This window comes from Ambystoma mexicanum, chromosome 11, assembly GCF_040938575.1.
Source record: "Ambystoma mexicanum isolate Mex_15411 chromosome 11, UKY_AmexF1_1, whole genome shotgun sequence".
Taxonomy (NCBI): Eukaryota; Metazoa; Chordata; class Amphibia; order Caudata; family Ambystomatidae; genus Ambystoma; species Ambystoma mexicanum.
The window spans coordinates 872,269,813-872,286,997 of NC_090934.1; the positions used below are offsets into that span (position 1 = coordinate 872,269,813).

Here is a 17,185-nt window from a genome sequence, read left to right on the forward strand (position 1 = left end):
CCCTTTCATATGCAGACTATATAGGCCTATTATCCCAAACACTGTCTGGAATGTGTAAACAATTACACTGTTTAGAGGTCTTTTGTGATAGTTATGCCATGGAAGTAAACTTAAACAAAAACGCTTACCATGGTATGCCATCGTTCACGATAAAACTGTAACTTTTACATCCAAAGGCACCAAAATCAAACAGGTAAATCATTTTGATTATCTAGGCGTGAGATTGACTAGTATCAGTTTCTGGAGCAAGCCGACAGAACAGAGTACATGTATACTCAGCCAAAGAGATGCAGCTGTTGCAGTATTCTCAAATAAAAGAATTAATTACTGTCTATAAATATCAGGTGTGTTCTGCCACCCCCTATATTGAGTCGAGCGGTTGGAGAACGCTGCGTTACATAAAATCAAAATGGGGGGAAAGGGTGCTGTAAAATCCTTAGTTTGTCTACCCAGAAGCACCCCTACCATTCCTTTATATTGTCAAGTAGATCTCATACCAATCCAATATGAAATGTGGGGGATATCTCTATGTTTCCGGTTCTGCTTAATATGAAGGAGGATTTGAGTTTCCATAAGAGAGTATTTTGGGGAGTCTGCCCACAGCAGGAAGGAAGAATATGGAAATGGGACCAGTTTATTTAACTGTTATTGAAAGAACTGGGATGACTTCCTCCCTGGACGAGAGAAACTCACTATGTAGAAAGCATTATAATTCTCTTAGACAGACGTTTGAGGAGTGGGCACTGAGAGGTTTCCTCCACGGTTCAATCTTAGGACCTCTGTCTATTGAATACATATATAATATATTGAAATGACCATAATATTCCATACTCCTCTTAGCTGGTGCTAAACTAAATTGGTATAGGATGAAACCAAATTCCTGTTTCTGGTGTAAATCATATAGATAAACTTGACACCACTTCATGTGTTGCTATCCTGCTTATACAGGGATCAGATAGACTTTTTTTAGCTCACCTTTTAGCCCCACGTGATTCTGAGGGATATGCTCCAAACAATAGTTTATTTTATAGTATCAAATGACCCTGGTGTGATACTCAGTTTTATTAATGTTCTATATGCAGCTTGGCACAAGAGAGAAATATTGATGAAATTACAAGTACGACAATATGAGTATTGATTTTCAGAAGGTCTATAAATGTAACAGGTGAAGGATGGATTTGAACCCCATGATATGATGTGTCAATATTTGTTCATCTGTTTATTATTTTTCTTTATTATGTAATGTAGATCAGTTTTGTATTTGATATGATATTCTTATGTTTATTTGGTTGTGATGCTTTTATGGATATCTATATGGTATAAGAATAAAGCTTAACGAAAGAAAATACAATTCAGCATGGGTGGCTCATCCATAATGGGGAACAGGGCACTGACCCATGACCCATTACGGAGCAGCTGACAGCTGAAGCAGCCCAGCCCAGTGAAACAATCATGAGCACTCCCTACGCCTCAGCTCCAGCAAGCATCTGGGGACACACTCTAGGGCTGGCATTGTTTGGGAAACATAGTTTCCCTACAACTTACAGTAGCAGAGCCAGTGTATGTCCAATCGGCCATGCAACATCGGTGGTGGTTCGCTTCCCCAGACTTGCATGGCCCCTTGGGCATCCATACTGAGGTTCTGCAGGACCAGAATTTCCCAATGAGCCCTCCTGCCCTTAAGTCGGGAGGGCTTGGGGCAGCAAGATGGTGATGTTATGATTCTACCGCACATGTCAAGAAGTTGTAAGGCAGTGGTGTTTGAATGGCACCTCTCCCTGCTTCCTGGTCTCTGCCTGCAAGGTGCCCTGAACCCAGAAGGCCATCTCAAGCAGCATGTTGGCAGCAGGAAATCCTGAGTTGGGGTCTTGTGCAGATATGAAAAGAAATGTGTGTATGCATGTGTATATATGTATATATGTATGCAACCGGCATGGGACTGTGCCTGTTTAAATGCATGTGAGAATGTATGCAAAAGAGAATGAGAGTGCAGTGTGTAAGTGGAGTATGCGTATGCATCATGCAACTGAGAGTGCAGTGAGTATGCTGCGTGCAAATGAGAAAATGCAGTGTGTATGCTGTTCTGTTTGAATATGTGTGCATGCATATTGGGGAGGAAAGTTTCGGATTGGGGGAATGGAGCAACCAGTATGAACATGTTTTCTTACTGTGTAATTACATTTTTACTGCATTATAGACAAACTCAACATGATCGTTCTTACATGGGAATACAACCCTACAATGGTGCAGCCATTATGGACATGCTTGTGTGCTATAGAATGGCATCTTACTGGCGTTATGGGCAATGCCAACATGAGTGTTTTTACCTAGGGATACTGGCCTACATTTGCACAGTAAGCATTGGCATGAATTGTTTCAGTGGCATAACATTTTTACTTGCATTATGGGAAAAGTAAACATGATGAGCATTCTTATGATACTATCCTACATTCATGCAGCCTGTATGGATATGTTTTCTTTGTCTGGCATGGTAATTTTACTGCCATTATGAGCTAAGCCAACATGATATGCATTCTTACATAGGGGTTACTGGCCTACATTATCACATTCATCAAGGACATTTTTTTTAATAATAGTATGTCATGTTTATTCTCATTATGGGCAAAGCAATATGATAAATGTTTCTATTTTGGTAATACTGGCCTATATCGGAGCATCAAGTATGGACATGTTTTCTTACTATGGCATGACGCTTTTTGTCATTATGTGCGAAGTAAACATGATGCGTGTTTTTTTGTGGGATACTGTAATATACTGGTGCAGACAGTATGGGCATGTTTTCTTACCGTCTATTGGCATTTTTACTGGTATTATGAGACAAGCCAACATCTTAGGTGGGGATAATCGCATACATTGGTGCAGCCAGTATTGCCATCTTCTTACTGTGGCATGGAGTTTTTATTGGCTTTGTGGACAAACCCAACATGTTCAGTGTTCTTACATGGGGATACAAGCCCACATTGGTGCAGCCAGCATGGACTTGTTTGGGCACAGCCAGCATATTTGCTTGACACTGGCAGAATACTGGCATGCATTGTGGGTATATGCATGATGACATTATTATGGAAAATGCTCCTCTGTGCAGTTGGTGCCCTGGCATCTATTGAACCTTTTAATGTGTTACCTTAATAAACAGACTGAACTATTTGGCCAATTTTTTTCACAGAACATGTGCTGTAAATACACCTTTTTAACCCATTATTGCTTGTCTGTGCACATTCATGGGAAAGGTTTACACCCCTCCAATTAAAAGGTTCACTAGTTGATGCTGGTAGTTTTGGCAGGAAGCCGCCATTAGGTGTGCTGCAGACTCGTAGAGTAGGCCATTGGGCTCTGAACTGGGTGAGGTGATGTGGGGCAGCGCTGTTTTGCTGGCTGCTTTGTTGATCTAAGATGGGGCTGCAGATGCCATTTCTGGCTCGGCGGAAGTGATGGGAGTTCTTTTTTGAATGAAAAGAAGAAGGCGAGTTCTATCGCACAGAGTTGGGGCGTGCTGCGTGGAAGCCGGGTGGACATTCTAGACAGTCCTCTCTGTTGTGTGCGCGCCTCTGCTCGTGCTCAGCTGTGAAGTTGCTTTGTGGATTCTGGTGCGCGCTGAGATTCTCGGGGCGGGGCGGGGGGGGGGAGTGCCCTTCGCGCTGAAGCTGCATTCCTTTTCCTGTGAGTTCAGGGAGACGGTGAAGCAGTCCCAGTTTCTTGTTGGATTCTCTGTTTTAGGAGAGGAGGGGCGGTGGGTGGCGGCCTTTGTGTGGGTGGAAGGGCTGGGCTCTGGGTGTGCACAAGGTCCTTTGGGCAAAGGTCTTGTAAATGCATTCACTCTGTTTTGTCTCTGTCTTATGTTGCTGCCGGAACGCAATCTTCCTTCAATGAAAACATTAAAATATACAGGCATTGGTCGATGCGACTGTGTGTTTATGCTGTGTATATGTCGGCGCGGGTGAATGTATTAATACCGTCTTGTGTCAATGTTTCTCGGTATGTATCCCTTTTCAGGCATGCAGCTTTCGCGTGTGGTGTGTGTTTCAGTGCATACATTGCACATTATGTCTATATACACGCGCACGTGCGTGTGTATGAGCGAGTCTGCATTTATATCAGTGTGAGCATGTGTGTGCATAAGTGAAATACGCATAATGCATGGTGGCGCTTATCAGCGGATATCAGGGCAGACTGGGAGACCGCCAGTAGCCTGGGCAGTAAGGGGACCCAGGACGTTTTTATAAAAAGTTCAACTATTCCTCTCCATACACACCATTGTGCACGCGACTGTGCTCATAAACTCTGGCATGGAAAACAGACGCCTGCACCCGTTGCTGACATGGCTGTGCCACCAGTAAATGAATTAAGGTTATCTTTCAAACTCTGCTCCGACTCTGACAGGAGAGTTCACGACTCGTGGTAAACATGTACATTTCTGAAATTGTTTTACACGATGCTGCTTACCTTGCTTCACAGCACAGGGTTAATAATAGCCATTTTAATGGGAATCATTTATCAACCTCAGAAAAAAAAAGTTTGGCACTTCCGGGACTGTCATGGGCAGTGTAAGCCCATATCTCGTCCACATGCACATCATGCACCGAGCTACCTCTGTTCCAGGTACAATGAGCTGTGTAGATGCAGGCACCATGAGCTGTGGAGATGCAGGTACCATGAGCTCTGTAGATGCAGGTGCCATGAGCTGTGTTGATGCAGGTGCCATGAGCTGTGGAGATGCAGGTACCATGAGCTGTGTAGATGCAGGCACCATGAGCTGTGGAGATGCAGGTACCATGAGCTATGTAGATGCAGATGCCGTGAGCTGTGTCGATGCAGGTACCATGAGCTGTGGAGATGCAGGTACCATGAGCTGTGTAGATGCAGGCACCATGAGCTGTGGAGATGCAGATGCCGTGAGCTGTGTAGATGCAGATGCCGTGGGCTGTGTAGATGCAGATGCCGTGAGCTGTGTAGAAGCGGGTACCATGAGCTGTGTTGATGCAGGTGCCGTGAGCTGTGTAGATGCAGATGCCGTGAGCTGTGTAGATGCAGATGCCGTGAGCTGTGTGGATGCAGATGCCGTGAGCTGTCTAGATGCAGGTAACATGAGCTGTGTCGATGCAGGTGCCATGAGCTGTGGAGATGCAGGCACCATGACCTGTGGAGATGCAGGCACCATGAGCTGTGGAGATGCAGGCACCATGAGCTGTGGAGATGCAGGCACCATGAGCTGTGGAGATGCAGGTACCATGAGCTGTGGAGATGCAGGCACCATGAGCTGTGGAGATGCAGGTACCATGAGCTATGTAGATGCAGATGCCGTGAGCTCTGTAGATGCAGGTGCCATGAGCTGTGTCGATGCAGGTGCCATGAGCTGTGGAGATGCAGGTACCATGAGCTGTGTAGATGCAGGCACCATGAGCTGTGGAGATGCAGATGCCGTGAGCTGTGTAGATGCAGATGCCGTGAGCTGTGTAGATGCAGGTACATTGCGCTGTCTCGATGCAGGTGCCATGAGCTGTGTCGATGCAGGTGCCATGAGCTGTGTAGATGCAGGCGCCATGAGCTGTGGAGAAGCAGATGCCGTGAGCTGTGTAGATTCAGATGCTGTGAGCTGTGTAGATGCAGGTGCCATGTGCTGTGTAGATGCAGGTACCGTGAGCTGTGTAGATGCAGGTACCATGAGCTCTGTAGATGCAGGTGCCATGAGCTGTGGAGATGCAGGTGCCATGAGCTGTGGAGATACAGGTACCATGAGCTGGGTAGATGCAGGCACCATGAGCTGTGGAGATGCAGATGCCGTGAGCTGTGTAGATGCAGATGCCGTGAGCTGTGTAGATGCAGGTACCATGAGCTCTGTAGATGCAGGTGCCATGAGCTGTGTAGATGCAGATGACGTGAGCTGTGTGGATGCAGATGCCGTGAGCTGTGTGGATGCAGGTAACATGAGCTGTGTCGATGCAGGTGCCATGAGCTGTGGAGATGCAGGTACCATGAGCTGTGTAGATGCAGATGCTGTGAGCTGTGTGGATGCAGATGCCGTGAGCTGTGTGGCTGCAGGTGCCATGAGCTGTGGAGATGCAGGCACCATGAGCTGTGTAGATGCAGGCACCATGAGCTGTGGAGATGCAGGTACCATGAGCTGTGTAGATGCAGATGCCGTGAGCTGTGTAGATGCAGATGCCGTGAGCTGTGTAGATGCAGGTACCGTGAGCTGTGTCGATGCAGGTGCCATGAGCTGTGTCGATGCAGGTACCATGAGCTGTGTAGATGCAGGCACCATGAGCTCTGGAGATGCAGGTACCATGAGCTGTGTAGATGCAGATGTTGTGAGCTGTGTGGATGCAGATGCCGTGAGCTGTGTAGATGCAGGTAACATGAGCTGTGTCGATGCAGGTGCCATGAGCTGTGGAGATGCAGGTACCATGAGCTGTGTAGATGCAGGCACCATGAGCTGTGGAGATGCAGGTACCATGAGCTGTGTAGATGCAGGCACCATGAGCTGTAGAGATGCAGGTACCATGAGCTGTGTAGATGCAGATGCCGTGAGCTGTGTAGATGCAGATGCCGTGAGCTGTGTAGATGCAGGTACCATGAGCTGTGTCGATGCAGGTGCCATGAGCTGTGGAGATGCAGGTACCATGAGCTGTGGAGATGCAGGCTGTGGAGATGCAGGTACCATGAGCTTTGTAGATGCAGATGCTGTGAGCTGCGTAGATGCAGATGCCGTGAGCTGTGTCGATGCAGGTGCCATGAGCTGTGTCGATGCAGGTGCCATGAGCTGTGTCGATGCAGATACCATGACCTGTGTACATGCAGGTACCATGAGCTGTGTCGATGCAGGTACCATGAGCTTTGTCAATGCAGGTACCATGAGCTGGGTAGATGCAGGTACCATGAGCTGTGTAGATGCAGATATCAGGAGCTGTGTAGATGCAGATACCATGAGCTGTGCAGATGTTAAATGTTAATGGATATTTGTACCACACACTATCACCACCGGAGTGGTCCGCTGGCGCTCTGGTAGAACTGAAAAGGAAAGGGCTTGGGGGGAGGGGGGAGTTAGTGGGAATGAGCGGGATAAGTGCAAGAGAGCAGTGATGTGCTGTTGGCAGTGTCAGTTTTGTTAACACAGTTCGCTGAGCTTGGGGGTGCTTTCCGGTCGGTAGCCATTGTGTGCTGTTGTGAGAGGCTATGTGTGGTTTGTTTTGTTGTTGGGGTGTAGTGAAGGCTGTGCGGTCTGTTGTGCTTTATGGTTGTGCTTGTGTTTGGTTCGAGTTTGAGAGGTGTATGCAGAGGGGTGAAATTGTTAGTGGGTTGGTTATTGACATTGCTATATAGAAGTGATATGTGCTCAAGTTTCCACGTTCTTTCTGGATGTGGCGCGTGAATATCACTGCATTTCTATCTGAATCCTGCATTGGCTAGTATTCACAGTCCTGTCTATATGTGACACACTGCAATATTCACCATGATATCCCAATGTGGTACTTGCTAACATTCAGAATTCTAAGTGTGGTACTTGCTAACATTCACCATCCTATCTAGATACGACACAGGCTAATGTTCACAATTCTGTCTATATGTGACGCACGGCAATATTCACAATTATATCCCAATGTGGTACCTGCTAACATTCACAATTCTATCTAAGTATGGTACTTGTTAACGTTCACATGCCTAGCTAGATACAACGCAGGCTAATGTTGGTGTGCGGCATTTGCTAATATTTACCATTTTATCCCAATGTGGTACTTGCTAACATTCACAGTTCTGCCTAAATGTGGCATTTGCCAACATTCACAATCCTATCTAGATGCGAAGCAGGCCAATCTTCACAATTCTACCTAAATGTGGCATTAGCTAATATTCACAATCCTATCCCAATGTGGCACTTGCTAACATTCACAGTTCTACTTAAATGTGGCACTTGCTAACCCTCCCAATCCTGTCTAGATGCTAATGGTCACACTTCTACCTGCTAGGCAGATGACTAGTATTTACACTGAGGATTGTAGGGGCAGGGGCTCTGTGAAGGCTCAGAGTCCCTGTTAGTTATGCTAATGTGTGATTTGCATTTTGTTGTCTTCTTTAAGAGCCACTTGGCTACAGAGACTGGGGATGGGGGCAGGGGGGGGGTGTGAGGGGGCGTTTTGTAGTGGCCACACACAGGACAGCAGCCCGGGAGCCTTTGATGATGCTGGCCCACAGGGCAAACACCCAATCTCCTAATGACCAGCCCGCTCCTGGTGGGAATCTCTGTGGGTTGGATGTGCCTAAGAACATGTATGTTTCCGTGTATGTGCCACAAGGCCTGTGTGTAAATTAAACTGCAGAGTTGTACATATTATATGTAAATGCATGTACAAAGGTGTTAGCCCTCTTTTAAAAGCATATGGGCCTGATTTACAAAAATGTTTTAACATGGGAAAGTCCCATTGAAAGCATGTTTGTAAATCAGGTCCCATGAGTGTATACACATATACATATGCACCTGTGTTTTTTGCGTGCTTGGAACGTGTGTGTGTGTGTGTGTGAGAGAGAGAGAGAGAGAGAGAGAGAGAGAGAGAGAGAGAGAGAGAACGAACACAGGGTTTATGGTGCCCCATGTTAGGTGTGAGATGTCCAGGCAGTGCTAGCTTTTCAGTTCACATCGCTTTGAAATGTCTGGTTTGACGGCTTGTGTTTCTCGTTATAAGAATGCAGCCAATTGTCCCAAAGTCACGGCTGACTTTAGGTGTCAGGTATTATATGGTGACACTTCACAGAAAATGCCCAAACATTGATAAAAGAAAAAGTAAGCCTGCAAGTACCAGAATGCATCATAGCGTGAGCTAAAAAGCTGGGACTGGCTGGTCGTGGCACACCTGGGATGCGACAGCTGGAGAGCTCTGTATATGCACACATGGCTCCGCGGGGAGTGTGTCGTCAGTTTCTCCCAGCTCACGCCCCTTCTCCCCACCCTCCGTCCAGGTATGCAGGGATCAGGTTACAAACTGCTTAGGTGTGACCGCTGTCAGCCTGCCACCTCCCCATCGACCCCGGGTGCTCACACTTCCAGTTCCCACATCCCAGGCATTCCACCTTAAGCCCGGCCTGTACTACCTGCTTAAGGTGGCAGGCCCGCCCTGGTGTCAGTTGCTAAGGAGGGGAGAGCACAATATGTCGGATAGTCTGACAGACTGACTTCCAAGCACCGAGCAAACACCGGGGCCCGGGAAAGCCGTGACGGGCACCAGGGGAGACAAACTCTGGCCCACACACTCGCGGGGCGAGCTGCACAGGACAAGGCAGCCTGGCACGGCGCCCGCCTACTACTGTGGGAAGAACTAGTTGAAGTGTAAGACAGGGAGACCGGGCGGTGCACCGTCCCACTGCTGGGAGCAGAGCGGAGAGAGGGCCACCGCCTCTCTCTAGGGAGCAGTGAGGTAAAGCCCACCGCCTCACTCCCAGGCGGAGGGGGGGTGGTTCACGGCCACACTCCCAGGCGACGAGGAGATTCACCGTCTCCTTCCGGGATAGAACAGGGGGGTATGAGTGAGTGAGTGAGAGGACGCTTGCAAAACAAACTGCGGATCTGCCCTCCTCTCGCGCAGCCTTGGGACTCAACCTCTCACCCCTTCACCATGCAGGACGGCGGCGGCACCTTCCTCATGTCGGCTCTGCAGCCCAACACGCAGACCTCCTCCCTGGCCCTGCCCTCCGACCACCAGCTGGATCACCGGGACCGCGAACAGCTCAAGAATGCCCGCGTGCAGGAGCAGGTGCGGCTGCGAATGATGCAGAAGGGGGCGCCCCGGTCCAATGGAGCGGCTCAGACATACACCGGTAAGTGCACACCGGGGGAGAGGGTGCATGCAGGTGGGTGGTAATACACTGTTCAGAAATACTGCATGGGAGAAAGAAGGGATTGGGTGGTTAAAAAGCACCTTAAGGTGAGTGTGATAGCGGTCAGTGATCAATATAAAGGGATGGGATGGGGGGGGGTGCTATTATACTAAAGGCAATGGGGACACGTGTCGACCTCCTTGTTGTAGGGTCCAGTATCGAGGTCACGAAGGTTGGGGCAGATATTTTTGTATTATGGGGTTGGTATTTTGATCAATATTGTGAAGTATTTTGGGCAGGGTGGTGGCGGCAGACATTGTCATACTATGTTTTTTTAAAATGGTGGTAGGTATCGTGTGGTCAGGGTGGTAGAGATTGGCACTGTGGGTGGGGGGATCAGGATTATGGGAGCAGGTATTGTGGCGTGAGTGTGCACTATTAGGGTCTGGGTGGGGGAGCAGGCACTGTGGCCAGGTTGCTGGATCCGTGACCTGTGTAATGGAGGATGTGTACTTTGTTCATAGCCAAAGACACTAGTGTGGCCAGGTAGGGGTGCCGGTGTGGCCAGGTAGGGGTGCTAGTGTGGGCAGGGTGCTGGGGACTGCTGCCGAGGTCAGAATGGCAGGAAGCAGATGGGTATAGTGGTGCCAGACCTAGGACACTAAGACTTCCTCTTAATCCATTGGTTGCATCATGACGTGCTGGGCGGCATTTCATCGTGGGCAGCAGAGGTGTGTGTGTGGGACTAACCTGGGGCACGGCCTGGCTTATCAGCATTCTGTCCTTTTGATAAGCAGGGCGTTGGCTTCAGTGCCACTTTCTCTTTTTGGAGGAACATAGTATGATGACTCTTTGCACTATTTGAAGCCTGTTTCACTCAGGGTGGGGTTAGTCTGGGTCCTTGCGCGAGGGTGCTTCTTTGGCCATGCATTTGTGAGGTCTGTTTCTTGGGGGTGCCCTTGTGTGAGAGTCTTCCTGATGGGGAGGTACTCTCTGTGGGAATTATTCTACGCGGGAGGCCTTCTTGGTGTCCCTTCACAAGGTGAGGATGTTGTGGCGCTTGTCACTGGTGATGACGTTTCGCCTCTTCATGTTTCCAAACTGGAATATCGAAAGCTCCTAACACATACCACAAGGGCAAGAAGGACATGACACTGAGTAGCCGCAATTCCATCATCCCTGAGGGACAAAGTGATTAACCTTTGTTAGTGTCAACAACCATTTAATTCTCCTCCGCAGTTGTGGTGGTTTATGTTATATGGGCATTTGTAAGCCTCTAAATGGCCCAGGAGGTACCTCCTCATAGATCTGTATGTGCACGCAATTCATTTAGCAGATCATCTCTCAATAATGACATCTTCCACGATGGTCAATAATGACATATGTTATCTGTTGCTGTCAACAATGGCATCCTTGGCATCATGTGTTACTTTAATCAATGACACCACATGATCAGTGATGTCATGCACTTGCCAAAAGATCTGTTGTCTCAGATTGTGCCTGCCCCAGAGTTCTCACTAAAGGCAGGTGTTTAATCACTAATCAAAGCAATTCTCCCAAAAGGCCTGTGTGAGGAATTCAACCATCTGCACGGGCAGTGTGCGCTTGCCTGTGCTTTTTGATTTTTTAAAAATTAAAATGAATATGAATGATGGGAGATCAGCCTCCGAAAATGTGTGGGGCCATTGACACACATTTTCTCTGTTGATGTTCAGCTGGAATGGGACAGCCACGGGTACATCAAAAGCATCCAAGGGGTAAGGCGACACCTTGCTCTTGCCAAGGAGTTCCCCCCTTCTCACCTGAGTCCGATCTTTGCTGGATTTCTTGGTCGATGCCTTCTTGCGGACGGATCGGGTCTTGAATAAGGCTGCACGAGTCTCTTCCGACTCCAGCGTGCGTTCAAAGTTCCGGGATGCAACGATCCAGGAATCCGGGAAATTAAGAAAGCGTACTACACAGCACACAAGTCCAGGAAGTAAGAAGGGAAGGAGAGGGACTAGGAATGGAGTTAGTAGGGACAGAATCAGGGAAACAATACCGCGAGCTACGGAGCACACGTCTGGTCGCTACTTCGCAATAGCATTGAGACGCGCGGAGCCGCGGGGGACGTGGTCTATTAATAGAACACGCTACGTCCAACGTGTAGATCGAGGAAGGTGTTTCACGCTGGCCGGCCATGTTGGAAGTACCAGGGAGTGTAAGCCCCGTTGCGACAAGGACCAGGAAGTCCAAAAGGGGCGCTTTCTGTAGGTCATGATCTCTCTGGCCATGGCCAGCATAGTTAAAATATCAAAGGCTCCATTGATCTGCCTCCCTATTGTCTAATCTGCTGGTGGCAGCGCATACTGACAAGAGTTACTTGGAACAGGCCTGCGACAGGCTTGGTCGCAGAGTGATCAAGAGTCACAGAAGGTGTCTCCCTGCGCCTTGATCAAGAGTCACAGAAGGCTCAGTTAACCAGAGAGACACTTTGATCTACAACAGACAGGACGATGGGTGGGATTTAGGAGTACATCCCTTACCTTTGCTGTTGCAAAGCACTCTGGCCCTGACCTCACGCATAACAGAAGATTGTTGGTGGGTTCCGGGATTGGTTCATTAAGGTAGGCTTAGCCTGCACCAATCACTGGGGCCCATTTGGCTTTAAAAGAGGGCTGAGCCCCTCAGTTGGAAGATCATCTGACGACTTCGAAAGGAGTAAAAAGAAGGGCTTATTTGGACCTTGGCTGAAGGTACAGTCTGCCTTACAGCTTCCACCAGTGAAGGAAGGCCAGGATTTCCAATAGGGAAGCAGGATCCCTCTCCTAAACATCTCCCAGGGAACAGAGGGAGATGCCGGACTCGGAGGACCATTCCAGCAGCTCCTGGACCGGTACCCAGCCAGCACACAGCGTGCCCTGCTAGGTACTGCCAGCAAGCTTCCCAAAGTCTCTGAACAAAGTACAAGGCCGTTGCCTGAAAACACTTGATCCCACAGATGGGTCCTTTAAATCAGTAACACATTATACAAGGAAGGGGATGCAGAACAACTCTTACACCAAATAATAAGACCGACTCAGGAAGTTGGCAAATGTCTCCTCCGACTGTTTTATTTTTGATTGTCTAAAACAGAGAGTTACAACAGACATCAATGGACGTTAAATAGTGCTCTCAATCCTTTAAAATAAAAAAACACACTTGAGTACTAAAAATGTGTCATAAGTGATGTCATACTACGTGGCAAACTAAGAAAACCTACGAGAGATTGTGATAGGCTCAAGGGGAACATCTAAGTATGCTTTCTTTAGGGGATGGTGTTGTGATTGGGTCTCTACAGTTAGGTGGATAACTAATGTCCAACCTCAGTGCAAGTCACCCTCATCAGTTACTAAATACACAGTACACCATTGGCTATTAAACTATAAGGCCCTTCGTTATGTGTTCTTCTACAATTGGTTGGCATGCTTGCACCCTTCTGGAACATCCGATTCACTAGCAGCACGTAAGCTGGTGAACTTGACCGCGTCTCCCCACCCAATTAGCCATCTCTCATTGCTCATGCCTTATGTCATTCAGATTGTCTTTGAACTTGGCCTTGCAAAGTATCGCTGCTCCTGAGAATAAAAGGGAGTATGGGCACATCCTTATCATATCTCAGGTCTGCACATCCACTCCTAATTTCATCCTTCGCTCACGTGACAGGAGTCCATATTTCGGCTTGTTTTACAGCATTGTCTTGAATTAATAAACTTCGCACTCATGGTGTTCTTTCTTGCACCTTAACAAGGGCTGATTCAGCTTCTCACGTTCATTTGTTCTTCAAGGATAGATAACCAGTTCTTGGCCGCTTCATCCTTTGACACCAGGTGTCACGATCTGTTTCAGCCTTACCCAACTCCTCCTCACCTGTCTTCTCCTGTACTTCTTACGTCCTGATTACAGCCTTCTTCTTCTTGACCTTTTCTCCTTCGGCTGACTTCTTCTCCTTTTTTTGTCGAAGGTATGGACGCGCTCCCTCGGTAGCCTCCGTGATCTGGCTGATAACAGACCAAGGGAATACCCGAAGAGCACGCCCTAAAGAATGGGGGGAAAAAAGCCTCCTGGCAAAAAAACCCGATCAGTATTCAGGTGTCCGTGGAATACTGATGTCCGGCAATTATATGGAGATGTTGATTCCTGCAGCAGCGGAGCTCCGGACACGTAGGAGGAATGTCCACACCTTGCTCAACTCGTTCCCTGAGAAAGGCGGTGAGACTAGGATATCACCTCCAGTGTTGTGCGGTCTCGATGTCTTATGGGCTGAGTTGTAATTGAAGGGAGGTCTCGGTCCGTCCGAACACCGGAGAGGCGTTACGAACGGAACAACAGAAGAAAGGAAGGTGAAAAGAAAGAGGTAAGGAAATGGACAGAAAAGCATGAACAGCCGAAAATGCTCACAGCGAAATGCTAACACTGAAGCGCCGACTGAGTGAAAAAGACGGGAAAAATACTTACATGGAAAACGCTTGGTAGAACGCGTCGTGTAAGAAAGAACAGAAGATAAGACCCTAATCACCTTACCTGAAAACCTGAAAACACCACTAGTGCAGGGAAAGTAGGTAGGTTAGCAAAGGACCTGAACGAAAAGGCAATGATGGAAAGCTAGACGCTGAGAGCGACTGGCTGGGCACGTAACGAAAACGATACAACGTGCCGAGCGTTGCTATGGCCCACTAGTTATAGAATACGTCGGCCATGTTGGAATAAACTAGACCGATAGAATGTAACAGACCGCCATCTTAGTAGTATCTCCAACGACTAGCAATTCTCCAGGGCTGGTGCATGACACCAGGCCAACCAGCTATTTCAGACCTTTCCTCGCTCTTCAGCTGCTTTTCTTACTGTGACACAGCCCTCCGATCCTTCTTTCTTCACGGGTCCGAGCTTACTAATATGTGACATCGATGTCCAGAATTTTATATATATATATATATATATATATATATACGGAACCACCTGCAGTCTACTCACGACGCATAGCTAGCCTTTATGATCACTTAGTCTACTTGCGTTACAGCATCTGTACAGTTATCAAACGGCTTGCATTTTCTGCAGTGCTCTTCACACGTGCAATCTTCATTCCGCACATGAACGTTTACTCGATTCTTTACTTCATCATCAGATTCTATAAGGTCTATACATCTTCTTCTTTGACCTTCCTTCTCAGTGTGTGTCACTCATTTCGGGTGACGTCACCAGCTTCTTTTCCTCTCATTTTTATATTCCTTTGGGGACCTCCTCCAAGAGATTGTCATCTCTGCAAGGGTACATCATATAGGGTCTTCTTAATGGATACCTTGTCTCAAAGGCTCTTCTTGAAATGGGCACCTTCACTGGCGTTGCGCATGTAGCAATTTTCGGTTTCTAGCATATAGGAAAGATGGGGGCCAGACTTCCTGTAGAGGAATTCAACTGCTCCTCTACACACTCTGCTCAACTTTGGGCTGTCTGCCTTAAAGGACGACACAAGCCCTGCGAAGAAGCTAGGAGGAGTGCCACAACAAGCATTAACCAGCGTCCATCTTTTTAAAGACATTTTCGAGGCAGTCTAGCCCTCGAACCGTGACTGGCTCCCCCACCGACTGTCATGCTGCAGTCACTAAAGCTGTCCGAGTCGCCTCCAGCATCCCTGATCCGCCAACCAGCACAGAGCCGATTCTTGACCCCGAGCCTCCGTGTAGGCCAGCCTGCAGCCATACATCCAGCCTTGCTTGCCGAATTTCCTGCCGCCTGATACCCACAGTTGAATCCCATCTTGAACTCTGTCGCAGGAGCTGCAAAGTGTCCTGGAACTGACTCGACGCTGTCGAATATCAAGATCATCTCAAGCACCAGGTACATTTTGGTTGTCACCCTGGTACTTCTCTGAAGGCCCCTAGTGGCATTTTCGACCCCTTACTCCCTCGGTGATGAAACCAAATAACCTTGAACTGTTAAGGCTGACTGCTTTACAAACTACCCTCCGGTCAGTATCCAGAGTGCTTCCCTTTCCTTCGTGAACCAAAATTGGACAAGGAGGTTTATAATTGACTTGTGTTTCCAATCTGTTCGGATCCTTTCTGGTGTGCTAGAGGTATAGGGCTGATTGATGAATTAGAAACCGATATTCATCCCTGGACCACTATTGCCCTGGAAGTGGATTTGTCACAGCCTGCGTTTCTGAATGGCTGGGAGTGTCATGCACCTGCATGGCGATGCCGTTCGGGAATCCCATGGTTTTTCTATAGGGCAGTGTGTTAGGGGCGTGCCTCTTTACTGGAGCCCTATTTCTTTAAGATTCTAACTAGTATGTGTGCATCCCATAGCGACAGTCATGCCTTGGTACTTGCTGAAGGTCACTATTTATGTTTTCATTTCACAATCTCGCTTTTCTCGGCTCCTATTTGTGTGTGGCGGGATTCTGGCTAGACCCATGGGCTGTGTTGTGGAGGCTGGTGGAGGAATGTTCAGGCTTGTGTTGGGCAAGGAGACTAAGGGCTAACCAGTGACTCGGCCAAGAAACCGGATGCAGCACCTAGGTCCATAGTTCAGTGAAGACGTTCGTTTCAAATAAGCCGCTATCGGAGTGAACCGTGGGCAAGCCTGAGATCATTCCAGACGCCGGCTATAGTCTTGCTGGGATGACCACAATCCCTTCCTAGCGACAGCAGCATGGAGTCTCCATGGATTTCAACAGTGTGTTTATTGATGGAAACCTGGTCAAAGTGAAGAGTTCAAGTCACGCTCAACACTAGCGGACTCTTGTTTAGCTCATATTTATAATTGTTTCGATTAAAATTGTTTTAAATCATTTTCTTAATATTTAAACTGCATGCGATAACCGAATTGTGTTGTGCTATGACTTTGTTGGCGATCTGTACTGAAATATTAGTTGTTTAAGTTTTACTATAAAACCATATGCACAATCCATTTACCACATGGTAGAAATGGCGGGGGTTTCGGCTGTTTTATCGAAATCGTCACTGCTGAGAATGGTGGAGTCTCTATCCATTGTGCCTGAGTTTTATGCCGGGGCTGCAGCAGAGGCAATTGGCCAACCTGTGGGAGCATGTAAGGCTCTCCAGTGGAATTGCGGGGCCCTGCTTCAAGCAGGAAGTCTCCTTTTTAATCAGCTTATTAGAGTTGCCCTCTCTGCTCTTTCTGGGCAAGAGGTTTCCTACCCTGCCTCTGGTTAGCTGTCGGGCTCACGAGGCTGCATGTGGAGGACACATTGCAGGTGGATGGGATGCCCTAGCACACGCGTCCCTGTCTTTCTGTGGAATCATTAACTTTCTAATCTCTGGTGTTCTAGTTTTGGTCTGGAGGAAACCAAAGTCCACTGTATGTGGCAGAGATG

The 17,185-nt window shown here is 48.0% G+C and overlaps 1 protein-coding gene across 1 annotated transcript in view; it reads left to right on the forward strand.

The window, feature by feature from the left end:
• The window catches only part of PKP3 (plakophilin 3), a 277,327-nt gene that overhangs the window by 64,364 nt on the left and 195,778 nt on the right, over positions 1–17,185 (forward strand). The window contains exon 2 of the mRNA XM_069623925.1: positions 9,633–9,828. Within this exon, the coding sequence (XP_069480026.1) occupies positions 9,633–9,828 (196 nt within the window). The remainder of the gene's footprint in view (positions 1–9,632; positions 9,829–17,185) is intronic.